Here is a 21,455-nt window from a genome sequence, read left to right as displayed (position 1 = left end):
TCTTCTTTTTGGGCACAACAGAAAAAGAAAGAAAACCTCCCACAGGGCCCAAATCTAAAAATCCACATTGACAGCACACTGTTTTCCAGTGAAGCGTTATACAGACACGTTCTTGCTTTTTGTTTCCTGGTGTTTTTTCTCACCGCAGGCCTCTGTTTGTCCTGTGGCTTCACCATTTCTTAGCTACGGCTGAGTTTAGCGTAAACGTGTTTACCAGAGAAAACCCAGCATCACAAAACTCTGTATCTGCACGTAAACACGTAACTGTGTCTCAACAGAAATTTGTTGTGATTTGTGACTTCAGTGGAATCGGTACGTAATCATGAATCATCTGCAGTATGCACCTATACCTTAAAAACTTGGATTTCTTTTTAGAAGAAATCTTAAGTGATAACAAGGAATTCTAACCCTCATCTTAGCCCAGCTATTGTTAGTGACTAAAATTCTTATTAAATTCCTGTTTGTGTATCATACTAGGGGCAGGGATAGCTCAGTAGGTAGAGTGGTCACCCCATGATCGGAAGGTCGGTTTCGAATCCACCGAATGGCTACTCTGAGGTACCCCTGAGCAAGGTACCATCCCTACACACTGCTCCCCGGTGCGCCTGCTTAGTGGCTGCCTGAGTGAATGGGTCAAATGCAGAGAGAGCAATTCCACCACGGGGATCAATAAAGTATACATTACTATGCTAGACTGTTTCCTTTATCTATAAAGGACATTTTAAAATGTTTCAATGTAATTAATCACAGGTTTCCATATTTTTGTAATGACAAAAAGTGTTTTGTATATATATGTATTTAGATTTGGTGTCAGCAAAACTATAGACAATAATAGACAAAATGTGATGAAACTCACAGCAGGCTTGAGTGAATTATATATTACAGTGAAGTAGTGTCATTTTGACATTAAAAATATAGATGAACTAGTGACTCCATGATATTTTTTGTCATTATAATTGTGCAGGGTTTCATCCTAACTTGCCCATCTCGTGATCCTGATCAGAACAAAATATAGACAAATATGTTCCGTGTAAATCTACAACAGTCTAAACACTGAAATATCTGAAAATATAACCGTCAAAATCAGTGCCTAATTATGGAAAAAATACCAGTAAATTACAAAGAAATCCAAGCCTACAGTGTTCACAATAAAAATAAAAACAATTCAGATATTTCCGGGTCATAAATGAAGCCACACAACTTTCCGCTGTCTTTGCCACACCTTTACAGTTCCTGCTAAATTTTAAAAAAACAAAGCCCTGTGGAGAGTTTTCCGAGAAGTAAATTTATGGTAGGAAACATTCTTAGATTTAAAAATATCTCAACACATGTGTATGACAGGGGTCACCTTAAAGTGATCAGACTTGGCCACTTGCAGGTTAAAAGGCATTTTGATTTCTTTACATATTTGATATATCACAAACTAAAAAAATAATGAAACAAAGTATCAGCTAAGTAAATATAGTTGTTTCATAACAGGGAATAATCTTAAACTGGTATGCAAACCTGAGATTTTCTGTTTACAGTTTTACTGGGAACACTGTTAAAAATGCTGCCATGCAGAATAAGTTTCATATGCAATGAAATGCAGAAAAACTTTCAAATGTGCATACAGTGCAAGAAGCTACAAAAATGTTTGCTAATGAAAGCACAGGCTCCAAATCCCCTGAACAGCTGTGTCTCCCGTTTTTCAGCATCTCTGCGCATCGCAGTGGACGCGTACATCGTACGTGCAACCACGCAGATATACACTCTTCCTCAGCTCCCTCAGAGGACCTCAGCAAGCTCCAACTGGTTGAAACTTTTTTTCCCCTCAAAAAACAGAAAAATTTAACCAAATATGGCAACATTACAACTGGCACAGTAGATTTGACACATTTGCGTGTCCCTGCACAGAATTCCACATGCACGTAATCAAATTCAATTCCACTTTCCAGCTGCCATTCAAAAACAGAACCAAAACCACACGCAGACACACAAATCTGTGATCCATCTGCACTCTGGATGGATGCCAGAATGGGATGGCATGCTCAGACAGGACCAGTGCCCCACGGGTTCTCCAAGTAGTTACGTCTGTGTGTCATTTTTAGACCGGAAAAAACATTACCTCTTTAAAAAGTCATTAAATGTTCTATACCACCTGCTCGGCTTGTTTTTCTTCAGAAAATCTCACCTGTTTCTTCATATCCGGTGTACAGTATGAGTCATGTTTTACAAAGAAATAAAAACACGTAAATAAGTTATAAAACCACCAAAGGAACGACTTAAATTAAATGTTGTGCCTAAGACATCTAATGCCTCTGTTGTTGGGTCCACTGCTGTCAAGCACAGCTGGGGAGTCTCAGATATGTTCTGGCAGTAAAACAAGAGGATACCTGACAAATGATTTATTTCAAAGGTGAAATGTGTATGTTCATCCATGCTGACAGGGTTTTGGTCCATGGGCTCTCCTCTGACAGCTTAATGACTAGCTGTCACATATCACTTCACTCCCAGCTCAAATTTTGAAGGGCGACAGAAGCAAGAGGGAGAGGAGGAGGAGGAGGAGGAAGAAGGAGGAAGAAAAACAATCTGGGAGACAGAACACGCCGAACTACACTCAAACCCTTAAGACACACCGGAGGTTCTCCCTGTTAATCTTCAAGGTACAGAGCAAATGTCTTTCAGCAGCTGCTGGAAACAGTGAAAGAGCTTAGGAGTCACATTTGGCATGTTAGTCTGTGTGTGCATGTGTGTGTGTGTGTGTGTGTGTGTGTGTGTGTGTGTGTGTGTGTGTGTGTGTGTGTGTGTGTGTGTGTGAGATAAAGAGAGAGAAGGAGGAAGGTGGTCTCTGTGTGCAACCTACAATGTGGGCATTTTAGGTTCTTCAGCTGTGCAGCCTCCAGGCTCTGAGGAGAAAACGCTGATTATAAAGTCAAGGTGGAGACGCTGGTAAAATTAGGAACAGAAAACCACTTGCTGCACAAGGGAAAAGCAGGCATATACACGCACACCAATAAAAACACTGTAACTGACAGTTTCAGTATAATTGGTAACCGGGTGAATTTTATAGTTGTCTTCTGCCAGTCAATGAGATCTGTTGCATGAAAATGCAACAGCATCTTTTTTTCTTTGTAGTCTTATCCTTTCTGCTCTGCTTATATAACCTATATAAATCTTTGACTGTCAGATTCATGGAACTGACTTTCACTGCAGATGATCTGAGCACGGGGCCACGGAGACAATTTCGAGGCGTGTAATGCAAAGCAGGAGGGAAACTGCAAAAGAATGCAAAGATGTGAGTAAGAAAAACAATGAGGCAAAAGACAGAGGAAAACACACAATGAAGATGAGGACAGAAAAAAAAGATGCCAGCATTGAGAAGAAAAGGAAGAACAGCAGCTGACCATGAGAATAATTGGATAAACAAGTAAAGGGAGGAGGATAACAGAGATGGTTGGGAAGGGTGAGGGGCTCACAGGAAAACTGAGAGAAGCACATTCCTTTTTCCCTCTTCTTCCCTTCAAAACAGCAGCTGGGACAGGTGTGCTTTTACTGATGGCAGAAAGTGCACAAGCTGCTGACTACCTCCCAGTGTGCTGTGTGTATGCCTTGTGTGTGTGTGTGTTTATATGCTGAGTGTGCACACTGTTTGGTTGCTGACTGCATGTTAGCAAAGACTTTGTTGTGTGTAATTACGGGGGAAACAAAACCCACGGATCAAAATTTGCCCGTAACGACAAAAATAGACATCTGAATGCACACATGGTGTTTGCGAAGGAGAGGCTGTGGGAGTGTCTGTGTAAGACACAACATGCTGTAGTTGCTGTATATACAATGCGTATACGCCTATGTTTAAAAGGACATGGGCAAAAGTACAAGAGTCAGCTTGTGTGTGTTGTTTAAGGAGACAGTCTCTGTGACAGGAAACAGAGGGATCCTGTTTGTGAGTCGTACTCATTGTTCAGCTCCTCACCCCCTCCTCATCAACGCTACTACACCACACACACAAACGCGCTCATGTACACAAGATAGAGCTCATTTTACTACTTGGCTGCCGACCAAAGACGTGTACTCATCAGCGTGAGGTCTGTGTTTTGATTTCCTGCCTCGCACTTAACACGTTGTCCCTTCACAACACAGCCACGGTTTCTAATTAGGGGTGTGTCTGGCCAGTCTGACTCCAACCATTGTTTTCTTCATCTTATTGATGTCTATCTGTTTTATACAGAAGCATGATTCCAGCTTCCAGTATTGCCTTGTCTTCTCCACGACTCATCATTTACTGTTTCTCAAGATACTCCTTTTTCCCTTTCAACCTTCATGACTAATTTCTACTCACAAAACTCCGACTTATTGTTCAACTCTGAGTCATTCGTCTGCAGTATCCTGTCACAGGTTTCCTTTAAAATAATGTTTTTATAATTTACCACACAAGTAAAAAGCTCTAACAGCTTGACTTTAGGGATGGCAACGAATGGATTGCTTTAAACAGATCAATTATACATCATCATACACTCAAGATTGCCAGTGGATGAACTTGGTTTATCCTTTGGCATGTTTTGGACACACAAACTGTTTTATATACCTTCTGCATGTTGAAGGTTTTCTTTGTCCACCTTGGACAGGACTGGAAACCACTGTAGATCTGAAAGGTTTCACAGCATAAGATGAATTTGAGTGACTTTAAGATTTGTTGAGCTTTAAGTGTTCGTTGTTTGATTGCCTACACAGAAGACAGACAGAGTCAACGTGTCGTCAACCAGTAGATGTATATTTATTAATTCACATTCATATTTTAGGGGCTCATTATTGGCGTTTAGGCTGCTGCTACAAATGCCACTAAGCTTGGTCATTAAAACATTACGGGTTTAATGTACAGCTAATGTAAAATTCTACTCAGCCTAACTGACGCTCAAACTGTTTTTAGACTGTTAAAGGCAAGAACAGCACAGACAGGATGAAGAAATATAGTTAGTGATAGTGGGGCCTAGCACACTTGATGTGGTTACACCACCTCAGAGCTGTTATAAAGTGAGAGAAAATCTAACAAGGACTTTTTTAATACTGTAAAGTTGTATATTTTAACATGTATTGACATTCATGGAATTGCTACATATTGAAGAAGACTTTTTTAAAGTTTAGTGGACTGCAATGAAATGAAAAAAAAAAAAAGCATAGTTCCACCAAATCTACAAGATGTTCGTTCTCGTTTACGTGAACGTTATGTGTTTCTTTAAAGGCCTAAGATGTTTCTAAGTTACAAATCTTGCATAGATTATTATGCTATTTTAATATAAATAAAAACAAATAAGTCAAATGTTTTTGTCTCCTAAAGAGATTTGTGCCTAAAGTAATGAACACTCGAATCACACTGTTGTGAGATCCTGGTTCCAGATTCACTTTTGACTTCTAGAGCTAAGCATGGACAAGCATCAGTTTACATCAGTGAACTTTTACATCAATGCATTCAAAGCAGATCCCTGAGGTCATGTGATCAGGACCTGCTGGCTGTGCAAAATACAAGGCTGAGGATGAAAGGAGACTTTTTTTCTGTCTTTGTTTTAGCATTTCATTGTAAAGCACTGGAATATTATTTTTATCTTGAATAAAATTGTATTTACTTTATTTACGTAATTGTTCCTGACCACAGGTTAAATTACTTATCGTGATAAAGCATTTATTTAAGAGCTTCTTAGCGAGTGGTCCCACAGCAGTGAGGGGGCGTTATGTATCAGGTCATTTCTGCAACAGTCACATTACTGAGCATTTAGCCAAATGTACAGATGTGAGAAAATAGGGAGGTTATTAACTTCACCTTCAACCTGTTTTCTTATTCTCTACAAAACTAATTCTGCCACCTTTTGCATGTACAATCAATAACAGCACCATGAATGTTTTGGAGAGACTGTCTGAGAATGTGTGCTGTTATCTTTAGTTGTGTATCGATTGCATTAGGGAAACGAAAACAAGAAAAACTGAATTCCTAGATAGAGATCCGACAGACAATACGATACAAAGACCAAATTGATTCATAAAGGTCAAAACTGGACTTAAAAAAAGGAAATCAGAGCTCTGATGGAGGGGTAAAGACACTCTATGCACATGTCCTTATTGTGTCTCTCCATGAAATACTAGCAAACAATACTTAAAGAACTGTGCTACATAATTACAACCTATTAGAAGCCAAACCTAAATTTATCCGTGAAATTCCTTTATTCTTTTCCCACGCTTTACTACCTCCATCTCATTTATACATCCTTTCTTGTTGCTTTTTCACCTGCTGCTTATATTTCCCCCACGTTTCTTTCAAGTATATCTCATTTATCTCCCACCTCCAGTCTTCTCTTTGCCTCTACATAACACTCAGCTTCCAACACAATACTGTCTTGTTGTTGTGCATGTGTGTTCTCTGTCAGGGGCAAGCTCTTTGAGCTCAGGAAGAGCGGTCCAAGTAGCATTCATGCACACACACACATACACACACACTGAGGATGAGAATCTCTGCCATAGCCTTTCCCACCGCTGCCCTCACTAAATCAACAGGCTCACACAAACAAGCTCATTCGCACTGCTGCACCATCAAACAGGCTTTTGTCTCTCCTGCACTGCCACTCCAATCATACACACTTACCTCGTCACATGCATGAAAGCTCGTTACTGAACCCAAAACAAAACCTCCAAACTAAAGCACAAATTCCTCTACTTCAAAGGGTCAAGTACAGCCTCAGCAAGGAGAAAAAACAGCAGACAGTGACAGTTACGGTAAAAAAAATTTATTGATATGGCACCTTTCATTATTTAATGATAAAACACATTGTTTGTCCAGCAGAAAATGGACATAAATTTCTTCCTTTACAATATTTTTCCTTTTTTTAAATATAACTGTAACAAACTGCATGTGCTGTTATATATCCATTCAGGCTTTCAGGGAAGCTGGAGACTGTCATATGTGAGAGATGAGGTACACCCTGAAGAGGTCGCCAGTCTATCGCAGGGAAAAAGCTTAATTTATACTTCAGAGTCTAAAACATAAAACAGCATAGCCTAAGCAATTGGCTAACGCTGCTGTTAGCATTCGTACTTCTGTGTAGTGTGCTCGCAGAAGTCTGCAATTTCACCTCCAAGACACTAGTTGGCAGTAAACTTTTAGTTTTGAGCTTATCCATTCTCTTCCAGTTGGTTCAATAATTGGCATCACATTTTACATTACATTTCTAGGGAGGTGCACATTGGTTAGGGTGCAGGGTTTAAGAAGAATTTGTGATTATGATGTTATGGAGTAGATTTAAATCAGAGGTATAAATCCCACTAAACATTCACACCTATCGCCAATTTAGAATCCCCAGTTAAACAAATGAGTGCATCTCTGGACTGTGGAAGGAAACAGGCCAGAGCACCCAAAGATCAACTCCACAAGAAAGGCCCCAGCTTGCCAGTGCATCCAAACCAGCACCTCTCTGCTGTGAGGCAACAGTGCTAACCACTGTACAATATATACGTTTTTAACCTCTAAAAATTCACATAAATCTTTAATGGCAAACATTACCTAAAAGAAGGCACTTAGAGACACAGAGAGAGACACAGAGAGAGACACGTAGTAACATGTCTAACAACTATCCGCAGAACAGTAACAGTTGAATCATATTAAAGACATCGTGAAATTTACTCTCAGCTGAGTAAAAGTCCACATTATTCTTCCCCCCCAAAAAGTAAACAAAACACTTTACACGTCGAGTCACTCGCTGAGTTTGTTCCAACATGTAACTCTAAAGCTTTGTTGCCAACCGTCCATCCGTGAAGATGAATTTTTCAACTGTCAACATCATATGTGCACGGGTTTGTAGGAAGGCGAACCTTGATTGACTGACGCAAATTTCCAAAATAGATAAAATCTGATGAGGCTAGTGAAAATACCCGGTGTGTTTGGAACCTGGAAAACAAGCAAAACAAGGAAGAAGAAGAAAAAAAAACATGTTATCGCTTCAATCCTCACACAACACTGACAGCTGAGCTTACAGGTATCCAAGTGCGTATTCATGATGTCTTACCACAATATAGTAGTCGCTCAGCTGAAGGCCGTAGAAGACCCAGGAGGTTGAAGTGAAGAAGGTGGCTACAGTCAGAGGGAAGGACAAGCACTGCACGTTACCACTACGCACGATCTCTACCTGCAAAGGCAGAGAGGAGGAGGGATGCCATTAACATACACTTCAAAGCTGGATTATTACAGTTTTTAATATTTACAAGGGATCGAATTACCAACTGCTACATGAAAGGTACCTTCAGTGATGACCCCTGAGAGAGAGAATTACTCTATTCAAATATCAACACACCAGCATGCCTCTTCAGAAGTGCTCTCTATAGACGTTCCCACAGCTACATTGTCACACACTTCCAATGCCGGAAGGAGTAAGTGTGCACTGCTTTGCCCACATTTTAACTATTGTGTCTTGCGCCACTTTATGACTGGCAGACTCTTCATGCTGCTTTTAAAAGGGGCCATTTGGAAGTGATATAAACACTGGGTACTTCTAAAGTGGTCAGATGACACACTGTACTCCATTTTATTTGAAGGTACCGAAACCCGAAAGAGAACTTAACTAAAGTGTTGATAACTCAGGGCAAAGGAAACCTATGAGTGTTTTAAATTAAGAGCTTAGGCAGTAAATTTACATTTATAGCTTTGTTTTACTTTGACAACATATTTAGTTGTCCTCTGGGTTAGTTTAAAGTATACATTATCTGGCTGCTTGTTGGAGTTTTTTTTTAATTCAATTTTGGCTTAGAAATTTCACCACATTCCCAACCTGTAATTTAAAAAAACAAAAATGATCTTTAAGCAGGTAGCTTTGGATTTTAAGTAATTTGTGCAGTGCCTACATCATTTTATATATGCATATATAGCAGAAAACATAATGGAACCAAAGGGCCAGGGAACACACAAGACAGAAACTGGGAATAACAGGAAGACAGATGAGGGAAAGAAAGGCAGGAAGCTGACTGGGGGTCATTCGGTGCTGTGAGGCAGATGGAGGGAAGGAGACGAACAGGATAGAAGACGGAACCAGAAGATCAAATACAGTGACAAAAGGAAAGAGTGAGAACAGGGGATTTATCCCTTCACTGCATAGCTGAACATGCAGACTGAGATGATGTGAGCAGATGAATTAAAGTGAGCAGCTGCTGCCGGTGCAGTGGGTTCAACGAGGAACACGTTCAGGAAATGAGAAGATATGAGGTTCCTATTGTAGATACTAAACACAATCAGTGTTATCATGAATACAGTGAGGGTACTATGAACTGTAATGCATGTACACAATCACCTGCCACTATATTAGATACATCTATATAAATGCTTATTAACGCAAACATCTAACCAACCAATCATATCGTAGCAACTCGGTGTATTTACCCACGCAGACATTATCAACATGACTGCTGAAGTTCAAACTGAGCATCACAGTGGGGAAGAAAGGTGATTTAAGTGACTTTGAATATGGCATGGTTGTTGGTGCCAGACAGGGTGGTCTGAATATTTCAGACTCTGCTGATCTTCTTGGATTTTCCCAAACAACCATCTCTAAGGCTTGAATGGTATGAGAAAGAAAATTCCTGCTGACTGGATATTTTCTCTGAGTGCCTTGTTGATGTCAGGAGAATGGACAGACTGATTTGGGCTGATAAGAAGGAAACACCCATTACAACCAAGGCACGCAGAAGAATATCTTTAAATGTAAAACATGTCGAACCTTATGTCAAAGGTTCAAGCTGGTGGGGGTATAACAGTGTAGGGGACTTTCTTGTACCCTCTGGCCACCTTGGAATCAATTAAGGATTTAATCGCCACAGCCTGCCTGAGTATTGTTGCTGACCACCTTTATGATCACAGTGTGCCCATGGCTGCTTCCAGCAGTATAACACCCCATGCCACAAAGTTTAAATCATCTCAAATTGCTTTCTTAAAGATGACAATGAGTTCACTGTACTCACAGTCACCAGATCTCAAACCAATAGTACATCACAGATGTGAAACCAACAAATCTGCAGCAACTGTGTGATGCTAACATGTCAATATGGAGAAAGATCTCAGAGGAGTATTTCCAGCACCCTGTTGAATCTATACCATGAAGAATTAAGGCAGTTCTAAAGGGAAAAGTAGCAAGGGGTACCTAATAAATTGTCCAGTAAGTCTATATTGCAAAAAGGTTTACCCAAACAAAAATCTTCCTAGTAGCAGCCATTAGTTCAACTAATTATTTAACTCGCTGCTGCAAGGTTAGGTTCAATAGAATCTTTTAAATAAATGTTTGAAGTGACTCACAAATAATTTGAGTTCAAAGAATAAGAAACAATGTAACACTATTAATGCTGTGCTACATTACAGAAAAATATGACCACACTAACAAGCCTATAATATATGAATTGTACAAGGGCAAGCACTGTGTGGGCTGCCTGTTAATGGAAAAAGCAATAATGATTCTGAATGAGCAGCAACAACCACCAAGGAGTCCGCTACTAGTGGAGTTTCAAGTTTCAAATAGTATACTATGCTGTTTGAGGTTGGCACATAGTAGAGGAGTATTTGCTTCGTGGGGCTGTTCTTTACCCTCTCAACCCTTTAGATTTCCTGCCTGACATTTCTAATCTATTAACTGCAGGCACAAGACATGAAACTGACACTGTCCATGTGCGAGCGAGTGTCATCATTCTGAGTTCACTGTGGAGGTCGACCGACCAATCAAACACTTCGTTGATTACGATACTTTTCATCTACTAACTTTTAGTTGAGGGGGGAGGTGTGCAGTAAAGCGCACACAATATATGCTATTAAAGATCTACTTTTCTGATGCCTCTGGTTGAAGGAAAGTCCTTTTGAATCCAACCACCTGTCAAATGACTGTTTTTAGTGTAACACCCAATTGTTGAGATGTTCTCATGTAGCACAGGAACGTCTGGACTTATGTGCAAATGTTCTTCAGTAGTTTGGATAGAGATATTGTTGTTGCTCTGAACGAGAATTATTATAATAGCTGTGGCACACCACATGGCTCGATCCTGGGACTAACCTTCTTTAGCCTTTAAATGCTGCCCCTTGGGTGTATCATCAGGAGACACGGCATCAGTTTTTAGATAGGTGTTCATCGTAATCTGCTATGCTGTATCATAATACAAGTCTTACTGATGCCCCCACTGAGGCTTTGATGGCTTAGCTCTTTCACGTGTTAGCCAAATGTGTTAATAATGACACCACAGAGACACTTCTTCACTGTTGTAAATATTCAGTTTGATTTAGGGTACTGCCTGGGTAGAGTGTGCAGAAGGCAGAGCACATGACACTGACTCTCATATCAGTGAAAACAGATGTTACGTGGACTTTGATCCTGGCAGATTAAATACTGTTTAACACCTGATCAGACTCTGCTGGGTTTTGCATTATCACAAGAATCTCCTTTGGGTAAGTTCTAAGAAAGCTCACAGGTGCCGTGCATGTGTAAGATCGGCATATGTAAATCTTTTAAGACTCATAGCCAGTCCCATTTCTGGGCTCCTCGAGGACCTCAGAGTTTGTGGGGAGATTAAAAACAATTACTTTACAAAATGACTTTTGCCCCCAGTGGCTGACTTTATATAGTGCAGAGGAAGGGAATTAATTTTCCCAACAGAAACTGGGACTGTTTTTGAGGGGTCCAAAATTTGAACTCAATACTAATTGTATATCTTTATAAGCTTATTGGTGCAGCCCTATACAGCAGTCCCAGTTTCTCATATGGCTTTTAGCAAAAATTAATTTCCCCCCAATCTAGTGTTTTTATTATGTCCTGAAAAATTTAATTAATGGATATGAGAATTATGTAGTAACATATAGGACAGGCTAAACTGGAAAGGATGGAAAACCAAAACAAAACAAAAGTGAAAACAAAACCAAAAAACATTTACCAGCTAAGCCCATCACCATTTACTGGAAATGAAGCAGCAAACTGCAAACTGACTTCATTAACTGAACAAAAATAGTATCCGTTTGGTATGCTATTAATTATCCCCATATGCACACTAGTTTTTATAAATATTTTTCTGATTCTACTTCATTTGAAAAATGCTGAGGTTTCACACTAAGCTCTGGATGGCTTTACTTTGGCCTGTAGTAACACTGTGAGGAATCTTAGAGTCATTTCTTACCAGGACATTGCCTTCAACCGTGCACATTAAACAAATACCATGTACGTTAAACAAATAACATTGCTTTCTTTAGTCTTTGCAATATTGCTATGAGTAAAATGAAAAATGTTATATGTTTTTCAGCGGCTCCGTGTTGAATCCAAAGTTTAATTAAAATGCCATCTAAATGATCAAGCCTCATCATATCTTCCTCACAGACTGCTAGCTTACTTGTGGTTCCTGGGGCATTTTTTAAATACTTTTTTTGGCCTTCTTCAGTGCAGTGAAGAAAGGACAGCGAGAAGAGGAGAGACATGCGGCCGCGGGTCGGACTTGAACCCAGGCTGACCGCTCTCAGCCGTATGGGTTGCCTGCTCTACCTGTTCTCAGCTGCATTTGAATAAAACACCAAATCCACACTTAAGCTTAAATTTCAAAACTTACATTTTAACTAATGATTTTATCTACTGTTCTGATTTTATCTCTTTTGATTTTATATACTGTTTTGTTTGTTTGTTTGTTTGTTAATTAGTTAGTTTGTTTGTTTGCTTGTTTTAATCAATTTTAAATCATGCTTTTTATTTGTTTTTGTTTCTAATGTCTCTGTAAAGCACTTTGGATCACCTTGTTGTTGAATTGTGCTATACAAATAAACTTGCCTCGCCTTGCCTCAATGCACTGAGCTAAACCAGCCGGGTTCCTGGAGCATTTAAAAGTAGAATGGGAGACAGATTCCTCAGCTTTTAAGATGCTCTTCTGTGGAATCAGCTCACAGTTTGGGTTGAGGAGACAGACACCCTCTTTACCTTTAAGATTAAACTTTCCTTTTTTAAAAAAGAAATTGTTTGGCTTTTAAATCAAAATGAGTTCTGAGTACTTTTAAATGTGTTTCTTTTAAATTTGGGTTTCCTTTTTTTAACTGTGTCATTAACTCGGTTTTATCCAATTTGATTACTTTATTCGTAAAGCACTTTTGTTGTTTTTAAATGTGCTAAAAATAAAAATAAACTTCACTTTTTGATAAAGATTATAATTAGGGCTGGAGCCCTTAAGCTGCATCAACATAGGAAGCGATTCGCAGTATTGTGCAAATCGACTCGCTTGCTGTGTGATGTCTTCCTGTTAAAAAGACAGTTCTTCCTCCACACCCTTGCTGTTGTTAGCAGGATTTTCTCTCTACTACTAAAAGTTTTACCTTTACAATATAAAACTCATTAAGGCGAGTTTTTAGGTACTATCATCCAAATGTAACTGATTTCCAGATCATGTTCTGAAATATTATTCAGTTCAGTGAGAGAAAACAAACACAGGCGACGTTCTACACGCTGCCTGTATGTTGTGTTTGTCTGTGGTGTGAATTGTACCAGGTCGGTGAGCGGTGACAGGTACATGCTGACGGTGACCACGCTGCAGGTGAGTCCCAGCTGGCTGAGACGAATGTCTCCATCAGTAAGAAACATGGTGAAGTAGAGCCAACCGCAGATCAGTACAATCCCTGCTGCAAGGGTCTGGGAGGACACTAACCTCTGAAACCAACAAATACAGAGACAGATAAATTAAAGATCCAGCTGCAAGTAAGGAGAGCGCTTTATGACAGGTCTGACTATGCTGACCCTCTGCTTCGTGTAGCGGAAGTACATGATGATGTAAAGTATCTGGAGAAGAGCACCAATGATGTTGACCAGGATAATCGTCTGATCTCTCTTCAGAATCCCATAATACATCCAACCAAGGTTACTATAGAAACAACAGGAACATTAGTGATGATGCATCACAGTGAATTATGCAAAAGCGGAAAGAGAAACTCACTTGAGGCACGTGGTGAGGAAAGGGAGAAACTGGATATTGTCTGTACTTTTGGATTCTCGCATCTTTTTCAGGTCGGTCCTAGAAACACACACACACACGCATGCACATACACACACACAGAAAGAATAAAAAACAAAAGAATAGGCTGGAGATGCTAATAGCAATTTAAACCAATAACTCCATGTTCAGTGTTAGTACTTTCTCGCATTCCTTCACTATAAAGTTGTTGTGATGCTACCAAGTGCAAGCAGTTCAGAAAATCTCCATCCTGTCTCAGTGGGATCTTGCTTTCTTCGTACTTTCTCCCATCCTTACAAAGTTAGAGCAGGAAGTAAGATAAAACATAGATGCATGCAATTAACGATCATTTAAACTTACAGTCCAGTCGAGAACATCCCGACTGTGAACACGATGCAGGCCCATGACAGAAGCGACAACAAATCCATAGAGCGGGGGAAAAATACGTGCTTTGTGCACAGTCTCCTTTTAATCACAAACTCTTAAACTGCCTGAGATGAAAGGTAAATATAACGACGCGGATGCTCTCACTGTATTTCCGTATTTGCAATCAGTGCCCTCCTGGTTCCTGTCCTCTGATTGGCTATAGGCTCAAAGGGCTGGTCCAATAGGGTGCTGAAACGATAAGGAACGTAGCGCTGGACGTAATTACGTTGCAAGAATTTTACGAGTGACTGCCAGAGGGACACGGATGTGGGAAAGCTCATGGCACTCGTACAGTTTATTCAAAGCTTTTCAGCAGTCAGCGAGCATGAAAACATTCAGTATTTCCCGACCCGGAAGGCTCCGATTTTACACACGCATTTAACTTTATATGTCTTCTGTGGGGGCAGCACGGTGGTTAGCACTGTTGCCGCACAGCAAGAAGGTCCTGAGTTCAATTCCACCATCAGGCCGGGGTCTTTCTGTGTGGAGTTTGCATGTTCTCCCCGTGTTTGCGTGGGTTCTCTCCGGGTACTCCGGCTTCCTCCCACCGTCCAAAGACATGCAGCTTGTGGGGATAGGTTAATTGGATAATCCAAATTGTCACTAGGTGTGAATGTGCGAATGAATGTGAGTGCGAATGATTGTCTGTCCCTGTGTGTTAGCCCTGCGACAGACTGGCGACCTGTCCAGGGTGTACCCCGCCTCTCGCCCTATGACAGCTGGGATAGGCTCCAGCGCCCCCCGCGACCCTGAAAAGGACAAGCGGAAGCGAATGGATGGGATGGATGTCTTCTGTGGGTCTGTAATTGGCTTTGGATGAATGCATGTATGCATGTAGACACGGCCAAGACCTGCGGAAGTTCAAAGTGAGCATCAGAATGGGAGGGGCGGATGATTTAAGTGTGATGTTCAAGTTTTTGAACATAAAACTTTTGTAGGTGACTTGTCTGATCTGCTAGAATTTGACCACACAACCATCAGTAGGGTTTACGGAGAAGCTGATAGGAGAGCAGAAAAGCAGGTCTAAATCTCTAAATACACAAACGTCAAACTTTCAAGCGTATAAGCTTCAGCAGCAGAAGTCTACACCAGGTGCGCCACACCTAAGAACAGACAACAGAGAGTACAGTTCACATGGGTTCACCAAAATTGGGCAACAGACGATTGGAAAATGTTGTCTGCTCTGATGAGTTTTGATTTCTGCTGCAATTTCCAGAGGATAGGGTCAGAATCTGGCGTCAACAGCTTGCAAGCATGGATCCTGCCAGCCTTATATCATTGGTTCATGCTGCTGCTGCTGGTGTAATGGTGTGGAGACATTTCTTTGCCAGAACACCCTTACTAACATCTGAGCTTTGTTTAAGCACCGCAGCTACGTGAGTATTATTGCTGAGCATCTCCATCCCTTCATGACTACAGTGAACCCATCTTCTGATGGCTGCTTCCAGCATGTTGACCCGCAAAGTCACAAAGTAAAAACAAAGATCAAGTAAAATAAGCACAAAAAAAGAAATAAATAAAAAGTCTTTAATGTGAAAATTGTCTCGACAGCTGATAATTGTGGTTTATTAAAGTCTTAAATTTGATAAGTGGGGTTTTTTCTTGTGCAATATCAATACCCGTCATTTGATCTGTAATAAGATGTCCAAGATATTTGAGCCTATTACAGACACTAAGATTATTATCAGACAGTATTAAACTCAAGATTAGGAAATCTTAGATGTTTGTCCTCTTTGGGTCTGGAAACCATGACAAGACTCTTTAAAAAGCTGTATTAGATGTCAGGTTTCACACCATAAACAGAACATTATAACTGGAACAGTACAAATCGTGCACCCACTTTTACAAGCTTTCAACATCCCAGAAAAATCATCAAGCATTCGTACAGTAGTTATTAAAGGGACGCTGAAGATACGGGTTCTCCAAATGAAAAGATCACACTGGGAGCAATTTGATGTTTTCATTTTTTGTTATATCTCACCTTGTGGAAGTATAACACTAGGCTGATGCACAGAATAGGAAAATAAGGCAAGCTTTTCCACTGCTTCACATAATGCATCAGTCTTTCTTTCCAGTTTCTCCTTTCTGTGAATCACACATTTGTTTTTCACCCTGTATTCCAGTAGCACAGTCAAAAAAGAAAACCCAACTATTAGCCTATGATAAGAAGAAGGAGGAGAAAAAAAGCGTCTCATCATTACATCATTGTTCCAATCCCATATCACATGCTTGTAGCTTGATATCACACAGAACAGTCAGTGTGTGGATCCAGGCAAATATGCTGGATTTTATACTTTCAAAATGAGATGATTTCACTGTTTAAACTGAAAAATTAATTATGCACTCCACTGGGGTGCACCAGTGTTATTTGATTAATTTTATCTCATATGCATCATTTTTCAACTAGTCAGCGTGCTGGGTGTCATTTCATGGGTATTACATCCAAGAATTAAGATTCATATTTAAAAGTTGTGCATTAAAACTTTCACTTATTGTTCGTCTCTCGGGGTAAATTTAATACGAATCATCTAAAGTTTGCTCATTAACTTTTCTTTGACCCTTCTTGCCCAACCACCCCGCCTGGCCCACTCCCCCATCGTCACCTGACTGCTCCCTCCTGTGTACAGCTGTCAGAGCCGAGCTGCTTTGTCACTCTAGACATTTCAAAACTTGACCTTTCTCAGCAGTCTCTGGTGTATAATTTTCACCCTTCTTCTTTAGTCTTTAGCTTTTAGTTTTAGCTTTGCATCTGTTTGACATTTAGTCTTTTCACACATTTTTCTTCACTTGAAGGTCATTGCTATATTGATTTAGAAGAATTTTCTTTTTCTGATTTATGGTTGATCTTTTTGTTATTAAATTGCAATCCCTTTTCTTTTTGTGACAGTGTTTTTTATCGGAGCTGTTCAGACTCCTTCGAGTGTTGTGCCAGTGAAGCTGTTTACGTGTCTGCCTTTATTAAGTGAAAGTTAATGACCTTTTGTATTAGATAAAGCATAAAATAAGAGCTAAAGTTTTGGACAAGAAAGATGGTAAAATACACTCACTGGTCACTTTGGTAAAAAATTGCCTCTTTTCTATTCAGAGCTGCAAAATTCTTCATGGCATAGATTCAACAAGATCCTGGAAATTTGCTCCACTTTGGCATGATAGCATCCCACAATGCTCCATATTTGTTGGCAACACATCCATGATGTGAATGCCCTGTTCCACCACATCCCAGAGGTCGTTTATTGGCTTAACTGTGGAGGCCATTTGAATGCAGTGAGCTCACTGTCATGGTCAAGAAACCAGTGTTAGATCATTTCAGCTTTCTAACATGGTGCATTGTTCTGCTGGAAGCAGCCATCAGAAGATGGGCACACTGTGGTCCCAAAGGAATGGATGTGATCAGCAGTGATACTCTGGAAAGCTCTAGGGAGCCCAAAATATGCCAAGAAATACCCCTCACATCATTACACCTCCACCAGCACCCTGAATCAGTGATACGAGGTGGGATTAATCCATGCTTTCGTCTTGTTTATGCCACATTCTGACTCTACTACCAAATGTTGTAGCAGAAATTGAGACACATCGGCCCCGGCAATATTTTTCCAGTCTTTTGTCATCCTATTCTGGTGAGAATGTGCAAAGTTTAGCCTCAGTTTCCTGTTCTTAGCTGACAGGAGTGGCACCCTGTGCGGTCTTCTGCTGCTGTAGCCCATCTGCTTCAAGACTTGATGTGTTGTGCAATTAGAGATGCTCTTCTGCATATTGGGTGTAACAAGTGATTATTTGTGTTACTGTTGCCTTCCTGTCTGTCCATTCTTCTCTGACCTCTTGTGCTGCTGTTCAATGGGTTTTTTTTTTTTTTTTAATTTTTGGACCTTTGTCTGTGAACCTTATGTGGGAAAATCCCAGTAGATCAGCAGTTTGTGAAATACTCAGACCTGATGCTCAGTTTGAACTTTAGCATGTCACCTTGCCTAAATGTGTTAATGAGTAGTTGTACATGTAAATGTAATTAAGTGCCCAAATGATTTATATTTCAAAAACTTCTTGTCATATGTAGTAAATCACAATTTTAAACTTCAAGTATTGTATTTTAGTAGAATTTTCATTGACTTTACTGCGATACTCAGATTTACTGCACTGGAATAAAACCTTAAAATGATGTTTCTACAGTTTTATGCCATGTTTTTAAAAGCTTGTCCTCGAACTAATCTGAAAGCTCACTTTTGGTTTATGGTATTTGCACAGCTAAAGGAACATTTTTTGTATTATAAAGCATACATTTACTTTTTCACATAATGCCTGACATAATGTTGAACCGAGACATCAAAGCGGTGGAGACTACCATATTTAATCCATCCCATCAGGCACAGTTGAATGATGTCCTGCTTTATCCTACTGTACACATTTGTGGGTGCAGCATTGCACAAGATACCTGAGACTCTGTGATCATCTGCATTGAATTTAAGCTATGACGTTATCACGGAAAAGCAAACAGCTCAGTTCTAATGTTCTGATTTTGAGTGTGTATGTTGTGCGGTTTTACAAGGAACGGTGAGTTTTGACAGTTTTCAGTCAGCTCTGAGGTTTGTTTTCTCCTCATTCCAACATACAGCTGTGTGGACGGATGTTCAGCTTTTCCTCAAAAGGCGATGTTCAGAGAAGAAAAAGAAAGGGCAAAAACAGGGCAAAAAAAGAGTGAAAGAGTATGAGCAAGGAGGTGAGAGTGACACTTTCACACCCAGCTGTCAGTTCGCTTGTGGGCCTCCCTCTCTCTGGGTTCTTGGGTGTTTTTTTTGTCCCCCTCTTAGTCCATGTTTGGTTTTGAGTCTGAAATCTAAGCCCGGGTATGTTGTATCAGAGGAGATGAAAGCAGGAGAGGGCAGAGACGAGAGGCTGGGAAAGACATGGGGGTGGAAATGTGGAGACGGACAGAGGATAGATGGCTCTGCCAAAATATTGTGTCATCCATCCAAATCTCGATGATCTCAGCGGGTTATCAAGATCCAAAATAAGTTATGATAAAAAACAGACAGATCTTTTTCTTCTTTTTGGATTACATCACATTTTTATTTCACTAAAGATTTTTCACATCTTAAAACAGTTTCATATAGTTTTCTGTATGTACAAATGTACATATAAACATTTACAAAATGACACAAGCAAAAAAAAAAAAAGACAAAAAAAATGTATTCTGGGAGATACCTTCAGTTTGAGGTTTCAGGAAGTGCGAGTGGGGCAACATCTGCAAACATCAGCCAGTGTACCATGATACAGTCGAAACAATAGAAATGAGTGAATAAGTGCTGAAGATGCTGAGTTTGTCTTTGTTTTGTTCAGTGGCTCTCAACATTGGCTCACAACATCACATGAAACCGTGTAATTGACAGATGAGGACTTAACAAAAACATAAATATCACTGCATCTTTTTTTTTTTAGTATATGCATATCTTTAGGTTCTTGGAATACATTTTTAATTGTGGTTACATGAAAAGATTTCATCAGCATGAGCACCAATAGACATCACTAAAAGCCAGAAATCGGGGCGAGAACCACTGCTGCACCGTTAGAGCATCTGTTTTCTCAGGTTGCGTTACCACTGATAACATGTCAGATAACTTTAGAAATGTGGAGCATTATAACGAGGAGTTGAGTGCAACACAACATGGCAAATATCCTACATTATCCTACATATTGTGGCAGCTGCCGACAACAATACACAATATCAATAGTTTCTCTACATGTAGAGGAAGAAAAAGAGAGTTCACTAATGAAACGCACAGCTGTACCAGTGCTATGAAAATGTGTTGACACGTGACAGTGAGGATAATGTAATCTTGCTGCCGTCGATTTATAACAAAGCATTTGGATCGTTCTGTTTGCGACTTCGTTCATAATGAAAAAACAAAAATGTTCAGCTTAAATGGTCATAAGTGAGAATTTCAATCCTCAAAATAAAGTAAAAAAAAAAAAGTCTCTGAGGTCCTCTTTTTTATTTTGGAGCGATCCACGCTCCACATTCACACACACAAAAACCACATCAAGCGCACGCTGAACAACACACACTGTCCATGCTCGTATAAAAAAAGTCTGTATAAAAAGAATCTCTGATCGTTCACGTCCCGGTGACCAGCATCGGGTTAGTAATGTCTCTGTTGTGGAGCTTTCACTGCCTTTAGTGTAGCATCAGGGCTAATAAGACTGGGATCAGGGCAAAAAGAAGTGAACGAGAGATCAGCTGTGCTGCAGAGTTGCCGACACTCCTCTGGACATTTGGCTCCATCGCAGCAGGGTCATCTGAGAGAAGAGATGGGAAGGACCGTTAGGACAGGATTTCATCACTCAGGGATGGTAAACACACCCAGCTGAGCTGGTCTTAGTCACAGCACCGCTGTGATTATTTTCTATGTCTGGAATCTATTTTTTAAAGAATGCTCACCTGCTGGGAGATGGTTAGAGGGGTTGTGAACTCCTCCTGTAGCAGGGAAATTCACTTTTTCTCCTTCCAAGATTTTTTCTGTTTCACGTGCTTTGGATTTGTCATAGTGATTCTTTCCAGAGCCTTTATGTCCAACTACATCCACTCTCAGCCGCAGACAGTCTTTCCCATGGTGATGCATTGGCTTTGCTGACAAAGTGAGACAGAGGGAAAAGTTTAACACAAGGAACCTTCCTCTAACCACAGAAGACTGAGCAGAAATATCATTAAAGATACTTACAGATATAATAATAGCTCTCTCCCTGACGGAACTCCTTTCCCAGGGTGAAGGGGGTGAAGCGTTGAAACTTCTCCGAGAATTTTTCGGGAGCATGAGGAGCGAAGGGCCGCGAGCACTCCCAGCGGAGCTGATCGAAGGAGTGAGGCTTGCACACCTCGTAGTCCTCTCTCTCCACCATGTACAGCACGTAACGCTCAGCTGCATGCGACGGCACCTCGTCGTGGGTGTAGTGAGGGCAGATGATGTCCAGATAGTCATTGATGCGCACTTCCACCGTATACTCATTCCACTGAAAGCTACAGGGGAGACAGAAAGAGACACGAGGTTACTGACAAATGTCCTCACCCAGTTTTC

At 40.3% G+C, this 21,455-nt stretch overlaps 2 protein-coding genes across 3 annotated transcripts in view; both read right to left on the bottom strand.

Moving 5' to 3' along the window:
* Positions 1–6,739: 6,739 nt before the first annotated feature.
* Positions 6,740–14,528, bottom strand: slc50a1 (solute carrier family 50 member 1). Its single transcript, XM_026184696.2, has 6 exons — positions 14,326–14,528; positions 13,948–14,025; positions 13,752–13,875; positions 13,503–13,664; positions 8,031–8,150; positions 6,740–7,912 (listed from the first exon to the last, which is right to left on the bottom strand). The coding sequence occupies exons 1-6, from the start codon at positions 14,391–14,393 to the stop codon at positions 7,805–7,807; spliced, it is 660 nt and encodes a 219-aa protein (XP_026040481.1). The 5' UTR covers positions 14,394–14,528; the 3' UTR covers positions 6,740–7,804.
* A 4,893-nt stretch (positions 14,529–19,421) lies between these two features.
* Positions 19,422–21,455, bottom strand: part of efna1b (ephrin-A1b) — a 29,648-nt gene continuing 27,614 nt past the window's right edge. For both annotated transcript variants that reach the window (XM_080308311.1, XM_026184695.2), the window contains exons 2-4: positions 21,102–21,397; positions 20,822–21,010; positions 19,422–20,679 (exon numbers count right to left, since the gene is read on the bottom strand). In XM_080308311.1, coding sequence (XP_080164437.1) covers positions 20,558–20,679; positions 20,822–21,010; positions 21,102–21,397 — 607 coding nt within the window. In that variant the 3' untranslated portion in view covers positions 19,422–20,557. The remainder of the gene's footprint in view (positions 20,680–20,821; positions 21,011–21,101; positions 21,398–21,455) is intronic.

Source organism: Astatotilapia calliptera, chromosome 11 (genome assembly GCF_964374335.1).
Source record: "Astatotilapia calliptera chromosome 11, fAstCal68.1, whole genome shotgun sequence".
Classification (NCBI taxonomy): Eukaryota; Metazoa; Chordata; class Actinopteri; order Cichliformes; family Cichlidae; genus Astatotilapia; species Astatotilapia calliptera.
This window is presented reverse-complemented; position numbering and strand designations above follow the sequence as displayed.